This window comes from Nicotiana tomentosiformis, chromosome 6, assembly GCF_000390325.3.
Source record: "Nicotiana tomentosiformis chromosome 6, ASM39032v3, whole genome shotgun sequence".
Lineage (NCBI taxonomy): Eukaryota > Viridiplantae > Streptophyta > Magnoliopsida > Solanales > Solanaceae > Nicotiana > Nicotiana tomentosiformis.
In genome coordinates, this window is record NC_090817.1 from 22,150,394 (window position 1) to 22,170,014 (window position 19,621).

General features: G+C 35.8%; 2 protein-coding genes across 3 annotated transcripts; both read right to left on the reverse strand.

Annotated features, from left to right (window-relative positions):
* Positions 1–312: 312 nt before the first annotated feature.
* LOC104095633 (WRKY transcription factor 71-like) lies at positions 313–3,442 on the reverse strand. 2 transcript variants are annotated; one of them, XM_009601796.4, is made up of 3 exons: positions 2,688–3,442; positions 2,022–2,165; positions 313–1,293 (listed from the first exon to the last, which is right to left on the reverse strand). In XM_009601796.4, the coding sequence occupies exons 1-3, from the start codon at positions 3,158–3,160 to the stop codon at positions 981–983; spliced, it is 930 nt and encodes a 309-aa protein (XP_009600091.1). In that variant the 5' UTR covers positions 3,161–3,442; the 3' UTR covers positions 313–980. The 2 variants fall into 2 exon arrangements, with proteins under 2 accessions (XP_009600091.1, XP_070033277.1); XM_070177176.1 differs by having other exon boundaries at positions 313–1,305; positions 2,688–3,441.
* A 2,871-nt stretch (positions 3,443–6,313) lies between these two features.
* On the reverse strand, positions 6,314–12,400 carry LOC104095632 (protein NLP2). Its single transcript, XM_009601795.4, has 4 exons — positions 12,213–12,400; positions 10,158–10,225; positions 9,148–9,281; positions 6,314–7,166 (listed from the first exon to the last, which is right to left on the reverse strand). Exons 1-4 carry the CDS (start codon positions 12,355–12,357, stop codon positions 6,647–6,649), a joined length of 867 nt encoding a protein of 288 aa, XP_009600090.1. The 5' UTR covers positions 12,358–12,400; the 3' UTR covers positions 6,314–6,646.
* Between the last annotated feature and the right edge of the window lie 7,221 nt (positions 12,401–19,621).

Sequence of the window (19,621 nt, forward strand, 5' to 3'; positions counted from 1 at the left end):
TATACCCCAAAAAAGGATCTTTTACCTGATACACTTTGTACGCTCTTTAAAAAATAATAAATAAAATGTATAATTTACCATGATACTCATATTAATTGATGCATATTTTATTGAGTTTGAGAAAATGATTTGAAACGAGTAATAAATACTGTGGGTATAATAGAAAAAAAATTTGTCTTCTCTTGATATGCGTAAAGTGACAAGTAAAAATAAAAATCTATTTTTAGTATACATGTCAAGTAAAAGTGAACAAAAGTAGTATTTTTTTAGCAGTAATATGGTCGTTGAACATATGACTGGACCAAGGTTACCTTAACTAGAAAAGAGTCTTACCTTTATAAAACCTCAAATTACATCGATTCATAGAACTCGTCAAAGATGTCATCTTGACCTAATAATATCATTCATGCACTTGGAACTACCACATCCTGTCCCGTATCAACATTTCCTCTAATTTATAGCTTCATTTTAAGGGGTTAATCTAGCTACCCTTTCCTTCTTCAAAAAGTTCCAGCTAGGAATATGCACTCCAATAAGTCAAAAACCAGTTTAAACTTCTATGTACTGACACTATAAGACAGACAATTTATTATAAAAGGTAAAATTATACTAATAATTCAAAATTATATAAATATATAATTGCAAGTGTATATATACGTTAAATCCGTTGTCAAGGATTTGCACTGAAATCCCAATCTGCTGCATTCTTCCTTTAGTACTTTCCCACTTGCACAACATCAAAACAAATTAAATGCAGTGTCCAGGAAAGAAATAGACTAGGCAGGGATAGGGACGGATCTAGTAGAGCAGATGAACCCATAACTTTTAGTCTAGACCTAGAATATTCTATGTAAAACTTCTGGAATTGCTGAAAATATTGAACTATGAACCCATAACTCACACAAGGTAATGGGCTCGTTCTATGGTCGGAACCCAAGTCCTGAAACTATAGCATTAAAATTCTGGATCCGCCTCTGTGACTAGGATGGCTCTGGTTTATGGATCCATGAGCCATATTCTTGACCTTGGTGTTGATGATAATTATAAGGAGAATTAATGAGGAGATTTTGGTTGCTTGTGGGATTAAGCATTTGGGCAAAGATTTCTGGAGGAAAATTTGGGATTAACTGTGATGAAGATAAGAATGAAGGTGACAACATAGAAACTGCATTGCCTCTAAGAGTTGCTGGACAATAATGGTTGTGTTGGCCTTCGTATGTAGTGATTACGATTGATGGATCTTCATATGATCTTTCCACACGTTTCTTCACATTACACTTTTGAGTCGTGCATCTGTAATAATTCCTACAAAATATATCAGCAGCAATGTGAAAGCACAAACAGTATATATATATATATATATATATATATATATATATATATATATATATATATATATATATATATATATATAATCAAACCTCGCTATAATAGCCTCGTTTTTTTTGACATTTTTTGGTTCCACGAAATACTATTATAGAGAATGACTGTTATAGAGAAGCTTGACTGTAGTTCCTTTCATACTGTCATGTTAGTTGACCTATAATAACATGTATTTAACTCTTCATAAAAAACCTAGTATCAAAATTAGTCTTAATATTTTGGTAATCACCTGTTGTGTATTCGGTTAAATTGTACTGATAGTAAAAAAACAATTACGTATCATCATATATAACTTAAATCCAATCCTTTTGGCTTAGTGTCTTTCTTGCAACGGAGCAAAATTTCATCTAGTTTGAGCTACTATTTTGAACATATGAAATATGCCTGTGAGCATTTTCAGATTCATGTACTTCCTAATCAAATTTTGAGTAACTTAAGCCTATGTTGCTCGGACTGAAATATCCGTGTCGAATCTTGCAAAAGTAGTATATTTTTGGAGGATCCGATACAGTACGGTAGCATGTTTGAGAGTTCGCTCAACATAGACTCAAGCAATGTTAAATAATGAATAAGTTAACATATTAGTCCTAAAAATAGAGATTAGCTGGGATTGGATTTTATTGAATAAAAGATGCTACCTTGGGAAAGGGCTGTTCTTCACTGCTTTCTGTCCATATTTTCTCCATCTATAACCATCTTCAAGATTGTCAATCTCACTTTTAGTCATGAAGGCAAATCTTGGTTCTTTTGGCTTCTTTTCTCCTTTCTTTTTTGCTTTGCTCCTGAAATAATTGTCACGAGCAATTTTTCTATCTTAGATAGAAATTTTATAAATTCTATCTATGATTTAACTGCATTAAATTGGCAGTTCAGAAAAAAACTTAGGGTTTTGTTAGTACCAACATACTAAAACTATAAAAAATCGAAACAACTGGACAAGGGGCGGACGGTCAAAACATTAAGGGAAACTGACATTGTAGCCGCTCTCAAAATAAAAAGGATAAAAAAAAATAATCCTTTATGTATGTTATATACAAAAAATACACAAATTTTATACACATTTTTGGCTACTGAATAGTTTTCATTGTGGGTTAAAAGTGATCTTTGCCCCGATATTAATTGCCATATACTTGAAAGAAACTTGGAGAATAGTCAAGAGTCCAGACAAGGAATAACCTAGAAATTAAACTATGACTAGAATTAGTTCAATTAATATATAATATAATCCTTGAAGATAAGAAAGAAACGTCCATAAGGAGAAATTGTTAATATTATCTTATGTGAGCGAAAAAAGAATGACTTACTCTTTCTTAGACTTGTCATCTCCTTCTTCTTGACACCCTTTTCCTTGCATAAGTTTCTTGCTTTTGGAAGAATCTTCTTCCCCTTCAGCCTCATTAGAAGTAGAAGAAATCGAAGAATTCGTTGTTGGTGGAATTTCAACACTAGCTCCTTCCAGAGGCGAATCTAGGGCGGATTCTGTAGCAGAGACGACACTACTTTTCCTAGAAGAGTAGTCGTGACGATCAATTTGTGGACAAACAACTTCAGAGGATGAACAAGACATGCCAAAAGCACTTGATAAAGTGTTATAGTCCATAGAACTATGTAAACACTCAGTAAGAGTCATGTAAGAAGAAGGAACAAATTGTTGATGTGGATTTTGAATATTATTAGGAGGTGGATGGTTATAATTTGAGGAATTTTCACCAAAGAAAGGAAATGTATTGATCCCTTCAGTTCCCATGTAATCATGATAGAAAGGGTTGTTAGACATATTGGAGAAAATGGTGTTGAGAATATCTAAGAAAAATTGAATCAAGACTAACAAAAGAAGAAGATATTACTCCTAATATTTGTTAGCCTTTCCTAAGGTAAGAGAGAAAAATTAAAGTAGAAGAAGAAAGGAAGAGAAAGAATAGAACTACTCCAAATCATTAAAGGAAGTCTTGTACAATATGTTTGGTCAATTATAAGAAACTAAAGAGCTAATAATGAGCTTGTAGCTTGTTAGGAAGTAGAAATGGATGGTCCTTTTGAAGAAGAAGTTTCAAAAGTAGTAAAAATGACTTTAGCTTTGCTACATATATAATACCCCACGTAATATATATTTTGAAAACCTGCGGCGCCCACTGAATAACTTTTTTACTGTGCAATAGCTCGTACACCATATAAGGAAATATAAACTGCATAGGCAAGCCCGGTGCAACGAGTTAGAGGCTTCTGACCCCACATAATATTGATAAACAAAGAATTCAATGATTACCTTTAGTGAATAAACATGTCATAGAAGTCATGCCAAAAAATCTTAAAATATATTTGAAACTTGAAAGTGTAAATTTCCAAGTAACAACAATACTTAAATTGGACGATGTTCCTTTCATTAGGTATAGTTGAATATACAGGATCGCTGTCTTTATCATCACCTAGCAAATTAGTATATACTATATATTAGTAAATAGTAATTAATAGATATTTACTATTAATTAATATATAGTAAATGTTTATATGTGAGTTTAATGAGAAATATAGTTCTCGAAGACTATAAAAAGGAATAGAATTAGAGTATAAAAAAATTGTGAATAGTCTAATTAATCTGTAACTTTTGTTGTTTTCATAAAGAAAAAGACAAAAGATCTCCCTCATATTTGGAGATTGGTCTACAATAATCCTATAAATTTACGCCTGAGTATTACTTAAAGCCCTTTTTATTTTTTAAAATTAAGCACCTTAAATATCCGTTATATTTCAAGCATACTGATTAGCCCCTTCTATGCATTATTTTAGTTTATTGTTTAGCACATCATTTAGCTTCTAGTACGATAAATTTCCTTGTCCCGTTGTTAGATAATTTTATTTTTCCTTTTAAAACTTTAGAGTTATAAAATATTTTTTTTGATTTTTCCAATTATTGTTTTTCGAGTTCCTTAAAATAAGTCCTCCTAATCGCATTTCTCTTGTTCTTTTAATCAAAACACGTGGAAATTTTTTTGGTTAACTAGTTCTTCCTTAGAGGAGTTATCTCTTTCAAATTTCAATGATATGATATTTAATTGGTCATCGTCATATTCCATATATACTTAAATAATCATCTTTGAGACTAGAAATCTTACGCAAACTATAGTTTCTTCTTGGAGAAAACATGAATTTTAGAGACACTTTAGAGGCTGAATCATTCGCGGCGTCTATCACGGAACAATAAAGTAATTAATTAATGATTTAAATTCGAACTGTAATGCCAAAAATATAATATCTTGTAGTAGTTATTATCCAGTTAAAGCTCTCACATTTATTTGTTAATTATTTTTCTTTTCGAATAAAAACAACACAGTAAATCACGAGGAAAGGGGCATAAGGTATATGGTTAACGAAAGGGTATTTTGGGAACATTGTAGAAGCAGATCCAGAATTTAAGGTCGATGTATTAAATCTTTAAAATTCTTAACAGTAAATTTACTGAACTTTTAAAATTATATTTTTAGATCTAATAATTTAGAAAAAGTTTGTTTAACCGTAGACATCAAGGCACGTGGGACTCTTTTCGATTGCATGCCTTACGTACTGCTGATAAATTCCGTCCGTCATCCTCATGTCCTAATATTCATTTTCCGGTGGTTATTAGCTGGATGTAAAAAAATATTTGTTAAAAGAATAATAATAATGTTAATAAATAGAATAGTGCTTTAATTAAAAAATTCAATGTTAACCACATGTATTAATCGTTTTGACTTCAAATAGTGTTCTTCAAGAAAAAGTTATGTCTTCACAAATCGCAATCGTTCTACATAAGATCTGGTCCACTCAAAAAAATTCGTTTAACTCTTTTTCCTCTATCTTTCGCGTAAACATTAGCTGGGTTAGCCACTTTTTGAGTTGGTTATTGTAGTTTAGCCAGCTTATTGCAAAGTAGCCATTGACTGACTAAATAACCTTTCTCTCACCAACTAAAACGCAGAACACAACTTTAGCGATCGGTACTAAACTTCGAAACTTTGACAAGTGAAATCCAGTAAAATTTGTAGGAGTTCAAAAATTTACTGAGTATGCAAACCCCATGAACGATTTATGGGGTTCAAACTTTTATAAATTCAAATCCCAACAACGATTCTTGGTGTTTGAATTTTTACTAGTGCAAACTCCATGAACGACTCGTGGTTTTTAAATCTCTACCAGTGCAAACTCCAACACGACTCATGGAGTTCAAAACTTTTATTGCTTCAAACCCCAGGAACAATACCTGGAGTTGGGAATGAAAAAGAAATTTCAGTTTCATTGATCTGGTTCATACCAGTTCAGAGTTGAGATAGACTCGGTGTACTGCACAGTAAATTTGACCACTAAGTCACCGTAGCACATAAATGAATATACAGAAAAAGTTAATCAAACGAGGAAAAAGCAGTAATTATCCGAATTCCAGCACACTGCTGCAGTTTCACAATTAATAGTTCTGAAATCCAGCATGCTATACTGAATTATACGGCTAGGGAATTTTCCAACTTCGAGAACAATTTGTGGAGTTTTTATTAGATTTTATCTTTAGAGGTTCCAAACGAAAATTTCAGTAACTCCAAGAACAATTCCTGGAGTTTTGAAGTAAAAAAATTTTAAATTATGAGTTAAACTCCTCCTGACTTTATCCCTTACAGAAAAAGATGAACATGAGAACATCCTCTAGGAGATTTTTGAATTTTGCCTGAACATCAGGAATCATGAATTTCATGATACACATGGACTCCCAAAATTCAACTTTAGCAGCTAACCAGCTTAAAATATACTCGCATGCAGCTTTTGTAAATTCTACACATGCCATAAACATCATATTTTCACATCATAACTGGCTCATGCTCTTTGGTGCTTGTGATTTCCTGATAACAAAATTTGTAGTGATAAAAGTGATGTTTCGAGCTGGGGCTCCGAAGGCACATGGGGATAAGTATTAAGCAGGCATTTAGAAGACTATATAATAGTGGGTCCGATCAAAAAAGATACTCTTAACAAAAACATTAAGCTAGAAATGATCAAGATCAATAGGAAACTAATAATACATTCTTGGTCTTGCCTGTGGGAGTTCTGAGTCTCATCTCTGACATAGTCAAAGAAAAAGGGGACCTTTGATGAATTGCCTGATATACTCCACACAAAGTACTGAATCCTAGATGTAACATGTTACCTTCGTGTGAATCTTGAAATGATCATTGTTCATTGCAGCATCTTATAAGCCCTTGTTCCATCATATGAAGAAAATACGATCGATGGTCCATTGTCATGATTCTAAGTTACTCATACCTCCATTGACATGGAAATATGATTTGAATACCTGACGAAGAATCTTTCGTTTTGTTGAATCAAGCATGTTTGCTCTATGTCCCCTATAAACTCCAAGCCTCAGCATTTCTTTCCCCTCTTTGACAGCTCGTTTTCTCACATCTGTCAGTGAACTCACTTCCATGGAATCCACACTTGTCTTGCATTCAGATTTCTCTGCTACATTTTCTGCTTGCTCCTTGCTGTTTTTGGCATTATCATTGTTCGGTTGGCTATCCTCGTTATTATCAGGACTCTTGTTTCCCCACCACCTATATGTTACAGTAGACAAGCCATCCGATGGAAACCCATACTTGAATTCATCATAACTGACTGAAGTTGCTTTTGTCAAGTTAGAGATACGGAAATGCGGTAAACTTCCAGATTGAGCATTCCTGGTACCTTGCTGCTGTGAGAAAGCTCCCGCTTTTGGCATTTCCATTGTGGAGCTAATACTCTTGTTTTGCAATGGGGAGCCCCTACATTAAAATATTTGAAGGAAAGCATCTCAATAGACGCTAATGATTTATATACTTCTGTTCTGTAGTACAGTAGTTTGAAGATAATGCAATAGATATTCCAAAACTCAGGATTAGCTCAGAAAACAATCCATGTAATATTTAGTATGGTAATAAGAGAATACATTTATTATAAGCTAAATCATCTAAAATTGTAATATGGACGGTTTTGTTATTAAGGAAAAATAATCTTACATTTGGTTAATAACTGCGTCGATGGACTGAAATTGGAATCAAACTTTTGGGGACAATAATGTTCTTGATCTATCAAAGTTTATGTTATTTAATCTACACCTAATTCTTAAATAAAGATAAAAACTATAAATAATTTAACACATGAAATAAGACATAAATGTGTAAAAAGTTAAGACATTAAATAAACAAATTATAATCAAATAATTTAATAAATATAAGTATAACATTACATTTGGTTGGTGCATAGATCAAAATTCGGTTCCAACGTAGCCTCCCACATCATATCAAAGGGGTAAAATCTATCTTTTTGGGCTTTATATAGTTGAATTTTGATCAGTGTATAAGCAATGCCACCTGTCACACGATATTGAATAATATTTAAATACCCTATTTTGCTAATATGTCAAGCGTATAATAAAACACCAAATTACTATATGGAAATGTAACCTGGTGTATCAGATTTTTAGAAGTAATGCAATCTCTTACATAGTATACAACAACAACAACAACAACCCAGTATAATCCCACTAGTGGGGTTTGGGGAGGGTAGTTTGTACGTAGACCTTACCCCTACCCTAGGGTAGAGAGGCTGTTTCTGATAGACCCGCGGCTCCCTCCCTCCAAGAACTCCCCACCTTGCTCTTGGGGTGACTCGAACTCACAACCTCTTGTTTGGAAGTGGAGGGTGCTCACCACTAGAGCAACCCACTCTTGTCTCTCTTACATAGTATCTAATCGGCATATATCAAATATGCAACTGTTAGTCTGTTATTATGGTGGTACACCCACTCCCATTACCAATACCGCACCACATCCCCCCTCCCTTCCCACTCCTTTGTCACACGAATCAATTGAACAAATGAGTCAAATACATAATCAAGTCGTACTCATTCACATGATTCTAAAGCAAGTCACAGGGTAAAGCTGCATGTATCCCTCAACTGTCTACTGCAGTATGTATCAAACAGAGAACTAGAACATATAAGGCAATGTAAAGAGGATTGTTCAGAATGACAACATATTGCATTCCTAGTAACTATAATTATTTCCACCAAGCTCCAGTAAGAATCTCTCTACAAGCTTCACTCCCAATCAAGCTTTCTAAGCCCATACAATTTGTTTTCTAACGAAAATTTTGGCTGTGGGTATTGCATTCAGTTCCCAACCTGAGAACCATATAGCCAGATGATCTGGTACTAATATGGTTTAAGGTTGACAGGCTTCTTGAATGATAGTAGCTTTATGGAATATAACCATTAGTGCACAAACAACTGCTTAGAAGTGTCCCGTCTGTTAATACAAAATTCATACAGAAAATTTTAAATCTGAATGGTATAGAGGATAGCTCATAGCTGTGCAGATACTTCAGTAGTGAAAAAGAGGATGTCTGTAAAGGTTTTAACTTTGGAATTTCTATCTTCTACAACAGCCCTTAGGGAAGATGACAGAAACTAGGCCTGAGATTACTCATGAGCCCTGACATATCAAGTAAACTGGTAAAGCTCCTCGTGTTCTTAATCAATCATTAAGAGCCTTACTGAAACATCCAACATTGGAAAGATAAAAGGTCATGCTCGAAGCAGCATTTTCGGTAACAAGTCCAAAAGTGGACTGATGCAACTACTTTGAGTATTTAACTCGTTTAACTGGTCAGATTCGATAGCCATTTTCTATGTAGTTTATTGATATGATCAGACATAATAAGTTGGACTCCGCTAACAAAAGTATAACATGTTAAATGACTTACGGAAATGATGAGATTGCAGAACTGGCTAAAGAATCACGCTTCTCTCCAGCAGCTTTAGGGAATTCCACAGATCGCTCCTGTTTTTCCCTCGATGCCTCCTCCTTTATATCTTCAATACACTTTCCAGAGATGACCTGAAAATCTCAAATAAATACAGATGCATAAGCAAGCATCGCACAAGCATTTCATAGGAACCCACTACCACAATAATGTTTAGGCTAACAGGCAAAATAGAACACGTGAATCATATCTTATAATTTACTGTAGTGTAAGTGTCGTAACAACCTGGTAAAAGGTTACGGGCTCCTTCAGACAGACTTCAGGTGATGTGAGTGCTTAAAATTTACTGTGCAATGATCATGCCTATTGGTGTGCAGTGAACAGTTTAATTACACAGAAACTATCATATAAATAGTTTTCTATAATTAGATCAATAATATTTGATCTGACAAGAAAAATATCACAACATATAGGGTCACAAAAACATTCTACCATCTGGAATCAATAAGGTATTCTTTATCATAGAAGAACCAAACCAACAGGCAACAGTGCTGGTATGATAAATCTTGAATTTTCTCCGCATTGTTGGGACTCTATGTTCAAGAATTTCAGTCAATATATACTCAACATCAAAAGGGAGATAAAAGTTATGTTCCTTCCCTAAGCTCCAGTTAACTGTCATATTTTTCGTTTCTTTCGTCCATTTACCCTTCTAGCTACACCCCACCATAAAAAATCATGTTTATAATATATTTTGCTAGCATCACAAAACTGTCAAAATGTGAGTTGCAATCTTTTTAGAAGTTTAATGGGAAAGATCCCCACCATCAATAGTTTGACCGATAAGCTGCCGAAATGTGAAAAGTTTAGCAGCCTAGTGTGAACTTATTGATTATTTCTTCTCTTAGTTATTTAGCAATGAAATCTCTTAAGGGAATAATGTTGATGCTTCGAAATAGAGAAACTTCACTTTTCAAATGAGTACAATAAATCATCCTTGTATAGCCTACCTTTCGATACGGCCACCTCACCAGACCATTCTCATAGCATATTTTCTTCAGGACACTTGCACAAACACCTAGAAGATAGATGCCAATTAGATCAAATGTTCTTGTAATATTATGAAAAAGAAAGTGGAGATTGGCAAACATTGTCACAACTGAGTTTACAGTTAAAAAGTAGAAATTGACGAGCATAACAGTTCAAAAATAGTATGATCAATTTTTCTCTGATTCTCTCCTTGTTCTCCCAAAAAAAAAAAAAGTAATATGGTCAAGTCCTGAAGTGTAATGTATAAACTTTGTCATTTGCTTATGAAACTGACTGTAATGAGATGGGGTATTTGGGGAGGGGGGGGATAGGACATCAAAGGGAACTATAGCAAGTAACAGCTAAACATGCAACACCAACAAGCAATTCAAGATTTTATGACTTCTTTTCGTAGCAACTGGAATGCAGGTTTTGGGGGGTCTAAGTTACTTGCTCATAGTTGTTAATATGTTTCATCCTTTCAGACACTTGATTCCTGGATTTGAAATTAGTCAAACAGAATTACAAAATTTCTAGTGCACATAAACATTGTGACTCGGTGAGAGTCATTAACTTTTTCTAGTGCAATAACAATAGTCAGACAACATACTGCCTCTTGAAAGTGCTCTGGTGCATATGAACATGTCATTGTGAAAAAATAGAATAAGTGGAAAAGCAAATGATATAAGAAATATCAATGCAGATCAAACTTTTGGAGTAGCTACTTCAGACATTATCGAATTTTTTAGCAGAAAAAGGAAATCTAGTTGATATTCTAACAAGAGAGGTTAGCTTAGTTATTGAAACGACTCTACTTCTAACACGTAGGTCAGAAATTCAGAATTCCAGCCATACCGGGGAATAGGCAGACAGAGGCAGAGCTAGAATTTCAACCTTATGTGTTTTGAAATTTAGAAGGATGACTTCAAGTGTTAATAACTGGGTTCTAAATTTAATATTTGTACATATTCAATAAATAAATTTAACACAAATAAACTATTTAAACAAAAGCTATTGCGTTCGCCCGAACCCATCACCGGGCTACTAGCTCCGCCCCTGTAGGCAGACAATCACGGTTTATCGCCTAGGGTGGGGTGGGTTAAAAATGTCTTGATATTTAGGATACCCCATTCTTCTCCAAAATCCACTATCACAACTTCCATATTTGTTTATTGTTTGGTTGATGCTCAATTTATCATGGCCGAGTTGCAATTAAATGGTTAAAAGCATTTCTTTGTGGACGGCACTGCACAGCACAGATGCAGTCATACTCGTGCATCATAGGAGGAAATTATTCTGAATGTCTCTATTTTTTTCTCTATATCCAGTTTTCATAATACCACCAAGGGCTATGGTGGGATGGATGGGTCCCTCCACCCTTTAATTAGAGGCCTCGGGTTCGAACCTGTCCTGGGCACGGAGAAACCCCTAGAACATAGCATTTCCCCATTTAATGGGCCCTATGCAGCCTGAATCTGGATTAGACGGCTAGTGGGTACCAGATACCATATGGTTATACAAAAACAAAAAAACCAAAAAAAAAAGGTTTTCATAATGACCAATCTAGCTACATTGCAGCAACTATTTTCCAAAATTTCAACTACTTCCCCAGACCCATGACAACACACAAACAGATAAAAATTTATATTAAACTAGATAGATATAGTGGGAAGTAGCAAGTTATTCTATGAGTTAATCGAGCTGCAAACAAACTGAGCCGAACACGATAAATAAATAAATTAATAAACCACTAAACTAATAGTTTTAGGTTTAGCCTACAAACATCATTTTTAAGCCAGTAACACAGAATATCACTGCACCTATACACTTTTGCAGCAGTGAGTCTAAACTTAAGTGACGTTTATTCTAGAGTTATACATATGTTTAAAAAGAATTACTTGTCGGAGCTCGTTTTTGCAAATAGTAGCCAAAAATTCAAAATCTGAGTTTGCAACTCTAAAACAAACGGCACCTAAGAATAAATATATCTTGAGGAATTATTATTATTTATCAGAGGGTGAAGTGAGGAGAATTACCTAGGGATTCAGCAGCATCAGAGAGAGGCAAATTGAACAACTTGGAGACCTGATCGAACGATATTGATTTTGGGTCGGTACTTGGGTTCGGAGTCGGATTCTGAATCGGGTTAGAAATTGGACCTGAGCCCTGCAGATTACTCATGTTGAATTGGACCCGTGGCTGAGTCAGAGACGATGATAAATAAATGTTAGCTAATTCGGTAACTTTTTGCGGACCAGCATTTTTAATATTTTTTGTCGGCTAGTTAACTCTCTATGAAAAATAATTTTAACATTGTATCACCCTTTAAATAATACAATATTTAGTTGGATTAATTAAGAAAATTAATTTCCGAATAACTAGTGTAGCATTTTTTGATCGTATGAAAAGATTCTGGCATAATTATTGCATTATTTGGTTTGTAGTACTAATTAATATTTAAATTAAGTTATACATATTTAATTGTACTAGTTTTAAAATATACGCATTGCGCGTGTATCCTATTTCAATAAATATAAATTTTAAAAAACTATATAAATAATCTATTAAAATTTATGTTAGAGTTATAAAATTAAAATTAACAAAAGTGTAGGTTTCTAAACATTATAGATCCTAATTAGCTAACTTTTGAAGAAACTCTTAGGACAAAAATACAACTATTCTATTTCTATGATCAATAAGAAATGTCATATCAATTATTTCCAACATATTAGAAAAGACTAAATACTATTGCAAAAGGTATTATTCAACCGCTATATTTTGATTTACTCTTTCTTCATTTTGGAGTGAGTTTTCTTTCTCCGCTCAAGCACATAACCATATGCATGTGAGTATTTTCTTTTATGGAAGTAAGAGTAAAATTATAATGAAATTACTTGCCCTTAAAGGATTCTAAAAGAACTATATTAATCTATGAGCGCAAAATATGGAGCTTATTTTTTAAAAGAATCCCTATACTTTGCACAAAATTAGTTACACCCCTAAACAAATTATACAATTAGCTATTTGATCCAACTGTATGTTTTATTTTTGGGGGGCTAAATTTGTAAAAACTTAGCTGGAGTTTCACCATAAATAAAAATAGCTTTAGCTAAAATAATAAAGTACTAATTATGTATTATTTTTATTATTTTTTGTTAGATGCACATGACTATTTATTTTAATTGTGTATTTTATTTTCGGGTCAAATCCATAAAAGAAAATTTGGCTAGAGTGTTATTATTTATGTTTACCCGTAAAACGGTACAGTTGAATTTGTTTGTGGTTTCTAGACAGGTGAATTAATTTGATCCAAAAGGTAACGAAATAACTGATGAAATATAAAATACTTAGCCTTAGAATGTAGATGAAATGACAGAACTAAAAAGTCCTGGAAAAAGATTTTCGGGCACAATAATGATGGGGTCAAAAAGCGAGAAAGCACGATGGTATTAAAATTCTGTATAGAATGTAGTATCAGTTAGCTAGAAAATTTGTTTCTTTTACAATGATAACTGAGTTCTCTATTTATAGCTATGTCTAGGGAAGGAAGTCATATGATCATGCCTTTCTTTAATGCCAATTATGAGGGTCATTGATGAAGATGTAACGCTAGACATAAATGTCAAAGTCCTTGTAACGGGTCATCTTCCTTAATGCTGCAAAATATTCTGTATTAAATGTTACCGGGCGCAAAGCATTTAATACTCCTTTTATGATCGTTATTTCTTCCGGTGACAAGCGGAATAGCTATGTTCGGTGACCATCCCCATATTGTGTTCCACGTGTCATTCCTTTAAGTGGCCACATGTCATGTCGTATTTTTTCCTATACATATAGCCCCCTGCTTTTCGGTGACACAATCTTGAGTTACCGGGAAGTTGGTAGAAAGCACCTTTTTGGGGGATATTACTATAACTCCCTTTGAAGTTTTCTGACAGTTGATTAGACGCACGTCTCTCCGCATTTAAAGCCCCGAACACGTGTTATCCCACGATTCAGCACAGCTTTTGCCGATTATCGAGGTAATCATGGCCATGAATTTAGCCACCAAAATTTTACTTATGCACATCATCCTCCTCTTATGTATTTCATAATTTCTTAAACTTCTAACTCGCATCTCTATTTCCCAACCTTTCTCTGATCTTCTTCTAACCAAAAATTTTTCTTCCTTCTATTCCAATGGCTTCCTCTTTAAAATGTGCTAGTTCTTCAAAGGGCAAGAACAAAACCGAGGATTCCGTTCCTCCAACAGTGGGTTCCATCATCCTAAGAAGGCTTAGTACTTCGAAGGATTTTAAAGAGAAATTTCCTACTGCTAACCCTCGCACATGAGTTGTACCCGTCTTTTATTCGACCTTCCAGTATTCCTGCTGTGAAGGAGGACTATCGCTGCCCTGAGTTAGATATTATTGCTCTTGATTTATCGGAGCAAGTGACCCTTCCCAAGGAAGGTTTTACATATTTTTTCACGTATCCCTTTACTTTGGGTGCGTTTTCTTTGAGCAGAGAGCTCGATACCGTGATTGCAAAATTTTGCCTTCGCTACCAAGTGTGCTTGGTACAGTTAAGCCCTTCAGTATGGAGGACAGTTTCCTGCCTTTGACGCCTGTGTCAGGAAACTGGGGAAGAGTTATCATTAGCTCGTATGATGAACCTTTATTCCCCAAATATTTTTCGGGGAGGTATGATAAATCTCTATAAACATGGCCACCATGATTTGTTGACTAGCATGGATGATGACAACAACCGTGGGTGGATGGAATGGTTCGTTGCAGTTATTACCAGTGATATTATTCCAACAACGGCTTCATCCTTTTCGGTTTCTTGGAACCGTTCTCGTAAGTTCCCTTTAATACACTTTCTCTTACTAAATATTCTTTTATGTCTGTATTGATCCTCAAACTTTGTATGTTATAGCGACTCGATGGACCCCACCGGTGGTAGAAGGCTTGGACCAGTGGGTTCAGAAGATCTTGGACATCACAACGCCCGAAACTCGTTTGTGAAAAGAGTTGTCCCTTAAATATGGGTGAAAGGCCAAAATCATGGTAACTTTATTTTACCTTGTCATAATTACCCAAAAATCCGGTGGCATAAGTGCATGAGCATCAACTAGGAATGTAAAATAACATACAACATCTGTCCAGAATATAAATTTGGACAGGAGAAATATAAATACTCTGAAGAAGACTCTGCCGGCTGCGGGTCATAATATGGAATGCAACTCACGTAAGTCCCCGCATGCATACACGCTTATACTCTCACAAGGCCACTAGTCACATATGTACCTGCACAAAAATGTGCAGCAAGTGTAGTATGAGTACGTAATCAATGTGTACCCAGTAAGTATCTAGCCTAACCCCGGAGGAGTAGTAACGAGGGGTCGACATCGACACTCACTAGTGGTCCAATAACATCAGGTACAATAAAGAGGTAAGTAAATATGAGGCAGGGAAAATAAATGAGATAAACAAGTATGAATCACGTGGTACAAATCCCCCTCTTTACGAGGAACTCAAGCTCTCCATTAAAAATTCCCTCCTTAACCGGAGCATATATATAGATATAGTGGATCTCATCAGATAGATTGCCATAACTCAAATCGGGAAAACTCATAGATACACTGGCTTCTTGCCAAATATTACGCATGATTCCATGAGGATATGATATAGGAAATGTCGAGACGTACGACCCGATCCAACATAAATATTTAAACTATGCACTGTCGAGGGTCGAACGGCACAAACCATAGATGCATCTATTAAACTGCCGAAGCGAACGGCCCGCTCCCATGAGATTATGGTACATAAATCCTGTCGAGGCGATCGAACCAATCCTATAAGAGTGAAATACATAATCCTGCGGAGGCGAATGACCCGATCCCATTAGAGTGAAATATATAATCCTGCCGAGGCGAACGACCCGATCCCATTAGAATAAAAATCTTTGACGGGCCCTTGACCCCACTCACGAATAAATGTGTGAGTTGTAATTTCTTTAACAAAAACCTTTCAATAAAGTATATATATCACAGAAACATGCCGTAAGAGGAGTAAAGTTATTCGGTGACTAATCATGAACTCGTAAAGTCTCTACAATAGCAAGTCTAGTCTCAAGTAAAAATGTAAAACAGAGGAATTTAATAGGCGAGAGAATACTCAAATAGTGCAGCTACATCATGATGTGAACCTAAGCCTACCCAGACAATAACATGAATGTAGCTACGTATGGGCTCTCGTTACCTCGCACGTACGTAACCCCCAAAACAAGTAGCACACATCAACATACAACACCTAGGGGTATTTTACCCCTCACAGAGTTAGACAGGAGACTTACCTCGTCTCAAAGCTTACTTTCCGGTCCAAAATTATGCTTTAAATCCTCAACTCAGTGCCAAACGATCGAAGCTAGTCAAATGTTATATAAAATAGTCAATACATGCTTAAGAGTTCACATCTTAGCTATTAAAGTGATTTTTCCAACCTAAATTGAAGAATTCCTAAAATTCACCCCCAGGCCCATGTGTCCGGATTCCGAAAATTTTCGAAGATAACTACTACCCATAACATCATGAACTCAAATATATGATTTGTTCTCAATTCCATGCACTAATTCGTGGTCGAAATCCAAAAATATAAATTTTTAGGTTTTTTTCAAAATCCCACAATTTCTATAAATTTTCATACTTGAATCCATGTAAAACCCATGTATTTAACTCACAATATGAAGAAATCACTTACCCCATTATAGTTGATGAAGATAGCACTCCAAAAGTGCTCCAAAATCGGCTCCCATGGACGAAATAAAGTGAAAATGAGCCAAACCCCCAATTTAAAGAGAACACACTGCCCAGCGTTCATCGCACCTACGGTGATCTGACCGCTTATGCGGCTCCGCAGATGCGGTCCAAATTACGCTCCTACGGTCCTCACTGCCCAGCCAAGAACTCGCACCTGCAGAAGTCTTTTTGCTTCTGCGGGCATCACAGGTGCAACCTGCTCTCGCGCATCTGCGCATTTTTATGCACCAGCGGCAGCTGCCTCGCTCCTGCACACCCGCAGGTGCGCTGCTCCAGTCCGCTTCTACGGCTGCCCCAGCTCCAATCCATTCTCGCTTCTGCAAGCAATTCACCGCACCCGCGATCTCGCACCGGCGGCCAAAGTTACGCAAGTGCGATTACACCAGAAGCATTAAGCTTCAGAAACTCTTAAGTCTAAAAATCGATAGGTTAACCTTCCGGAATCCACCAGAGGCCCTAGGGACCCCAAAACATTATACCAACAAATCCTAAAACATAATACAAACTTAGTCTAGCCTTCAAATCATGCCAAACAACATCGAAATCATGAATCGCACCCCAATTCAAGCTTAATGAACTTTAGAACTTCAAACTTCTACATTCGATGCCAAAACCTTTCAAATCACGTCCGATTGACCTCAAATTTTGAACACAAGTCACATTCGACATTACGGACCTACTCCAACTTCCGGAATCAGAATCCGAACCCGATATCATAAAGTCCACTCCCGGTCAAACTTTTCAAAAACCTTCAAATTTCTAACTTTCGCCAAATGGCCCCGAAATGACCTACAGACCTCCAAATTCACTTTCGTACATGCTCCCAATATATGAATCACCATACAGAATATTCCCAAACTCGGAATCCCAAACAGATATCGATAACATTGAAATATGCCTCAACCCAATTTTTATGAAATTCTTCCAAAATGCCAACTTCCATAATAGGCGCCGAAACGCTCCTGGGTCATCCAAAACCTGATCCGTACATACGCCCAAGTCCAAAATCATCATGTGAACCTGTTGGAACCTTCAAATCCCGATTTCGAGGTCGTTTACTCAAAAATCACACTTTAGTCAATTCCTCTAACTCAAGGCTTTCGAAATTAGAATTTTCTTTCCAAATCAACTCCGAACTTCCCAAGATTAAATTTCGACCACGCGTACAAGTCATAATACCTAAAATAAAGCTACTCAATGCCTCAAACCTCTGAACGATGCGCTAAAGCTCAAAACAACTGGTCGGGTCATTACAGGAAGATTTCGAGGAATTTGGTGGGTCGATTGCGCGAGGTCATGTCAGTGAGGAAGAAGGAATCTTGGTAGGTTTCCAGGGTTATGTAATGGTAGCTTCAAGATAAGTTGGAGAGCCCCACCGCCTACGATTGGATTTTATGATTGTCTACTTATGAGGTTTCTGGTTATCGCATATTGGTGGGTTATTACGACTAAGGAAAGAGAACATCAGTGGTGATTTGAGAAAAGGATTTGAGAAATGTGTGCTATAATTGGCCTTATCGATTCATGTTCAGTCTTTGGGAAGACTCAGGATTTATGCTTCGTATAGATGTGATGTAAAAGAAAGGTGATTCAGCTGGGTACTTCTTTGGGAGGGCGTTCATATGCTAGCAGAGCCTTGGAGTTTGATCATATTTGGGAACAAGTTAGAGTGGGTGACTCTCAATAACGGTCCTAGTGGATTCAAAAAAAAAAAATTAAAGTGTAGTGCCTAAGAATTTCGAGTCCGTAGAATGGTTAAGTATCGAGCATTGCAGCGGATTACGAAAAGGGGCTTGGAGAGAGTTCTATGTTATCATCGGTCTGCGGTGTAGCACTGGAGGAATAGGAGAAAATAACTTCGGATTCATAAAGGAAATATCAGAATGGGTGTACCTGTTGAAGATGCGGATGTGCGCACAAGGAGGTTATGAGATGATTTGTGGGTTTTGAGACAATGTGGTCTCGTGAAATAGGGTCCTTCTGGATGAGTGCGAATTGGGTCCGTCATGTTTTGAATTGAGCTATTGTTATTCCTAAGTGTGATGACCCAAAAGGTCATCTTTAAATTTAATAAATAATTCTGTGTTCTAAGACCTCCAAAAGCACTATTTATCATTCCTCAACTTGCATGCGCAGTCCGTATAATTTTTCGGAAAGTTTTTATGTTAAAAATGGATTAAAATGTGAAATAGAGCTTTAAAACTCAACTGAGTTGACTTTGGTCAATATTTTGAGCAAACGGACTTAGAACATTATTTTGATAGTTCCGATAGGTCCGTATCGTAATTTGGGACTTGGGCATATGCCCGGAATCGAATTCCGAGGTCCCTAGCCCGAGATATAAAATTTTGATGAAATATTAAAAGTTTGAAAACTTAATAATTTTTAAGAATTTGCTGATGTTGGATTTATTGATACCGGGTCTATATTTTGGTTCCGGGGCCCGGTATAGATCCACTATAATATTTATGACTTGTCTGTCGAATTTGGGTATAAACGGAATTAATTTGACGTGATTCGGACGTCCGGTTGTAAAAATATAAGTTTTAAAGTTTTCTTAAAAATTTCCTTTAGTTTGGTGTCTGATTTGTAGTTCTAGGTATTATTTTAGTGTTTTGATTGCGAGAGCGAGTTCGTATTAAGTTT

Excerpts from the sequence above, each read along its gene's own strand:
- LOC104095632 (XM_009601795.4), bottom strand. The coding sequence starts at position 12,357 with ATGAGTAATCTGCAGGGCTCAGGTCCAATTTCTAACCCGATTCAGAAT. Across the intron at positions 9,282-10,157 it reads TGAGGTGGCCGTATCGAAAG|GTCATCTCTGGAAAGTGTAT; the intron begins GTAGGCTATACA and ends TGAGATTTTCAG. Across the intron at positions 7,167-9,147 it reads TCTGCAATCTCATCATTTCC|GGGCTCCCCATTGCAAAACA; the intron begins GTAAGTCATTTA and ends ATTTTAATGTAG.
- LOC104095633 (XM_070177176.1), bottom strand. The coding sequence starts at position 3,160 with ATGTCTAACAACCCTTTCTATCATGATTACATGGGAACTGAAGGGATC. Across the intron at positions 2,166-2,687 it reads GATGACAAGTCTAAGAAAGA|GAGCAAAGCAAAAAAGAAAG; the intron begins GTAAGTCATTCT and ends CAATTATTTCAG. Across the intron at positions 1,306-2,021 it reads AAGAACAGCCCTTTCCCAAG|GAATTATTACAGATGCACGA; the intron begins GTAGCATCTTTT and ends TATATTTTGTAG.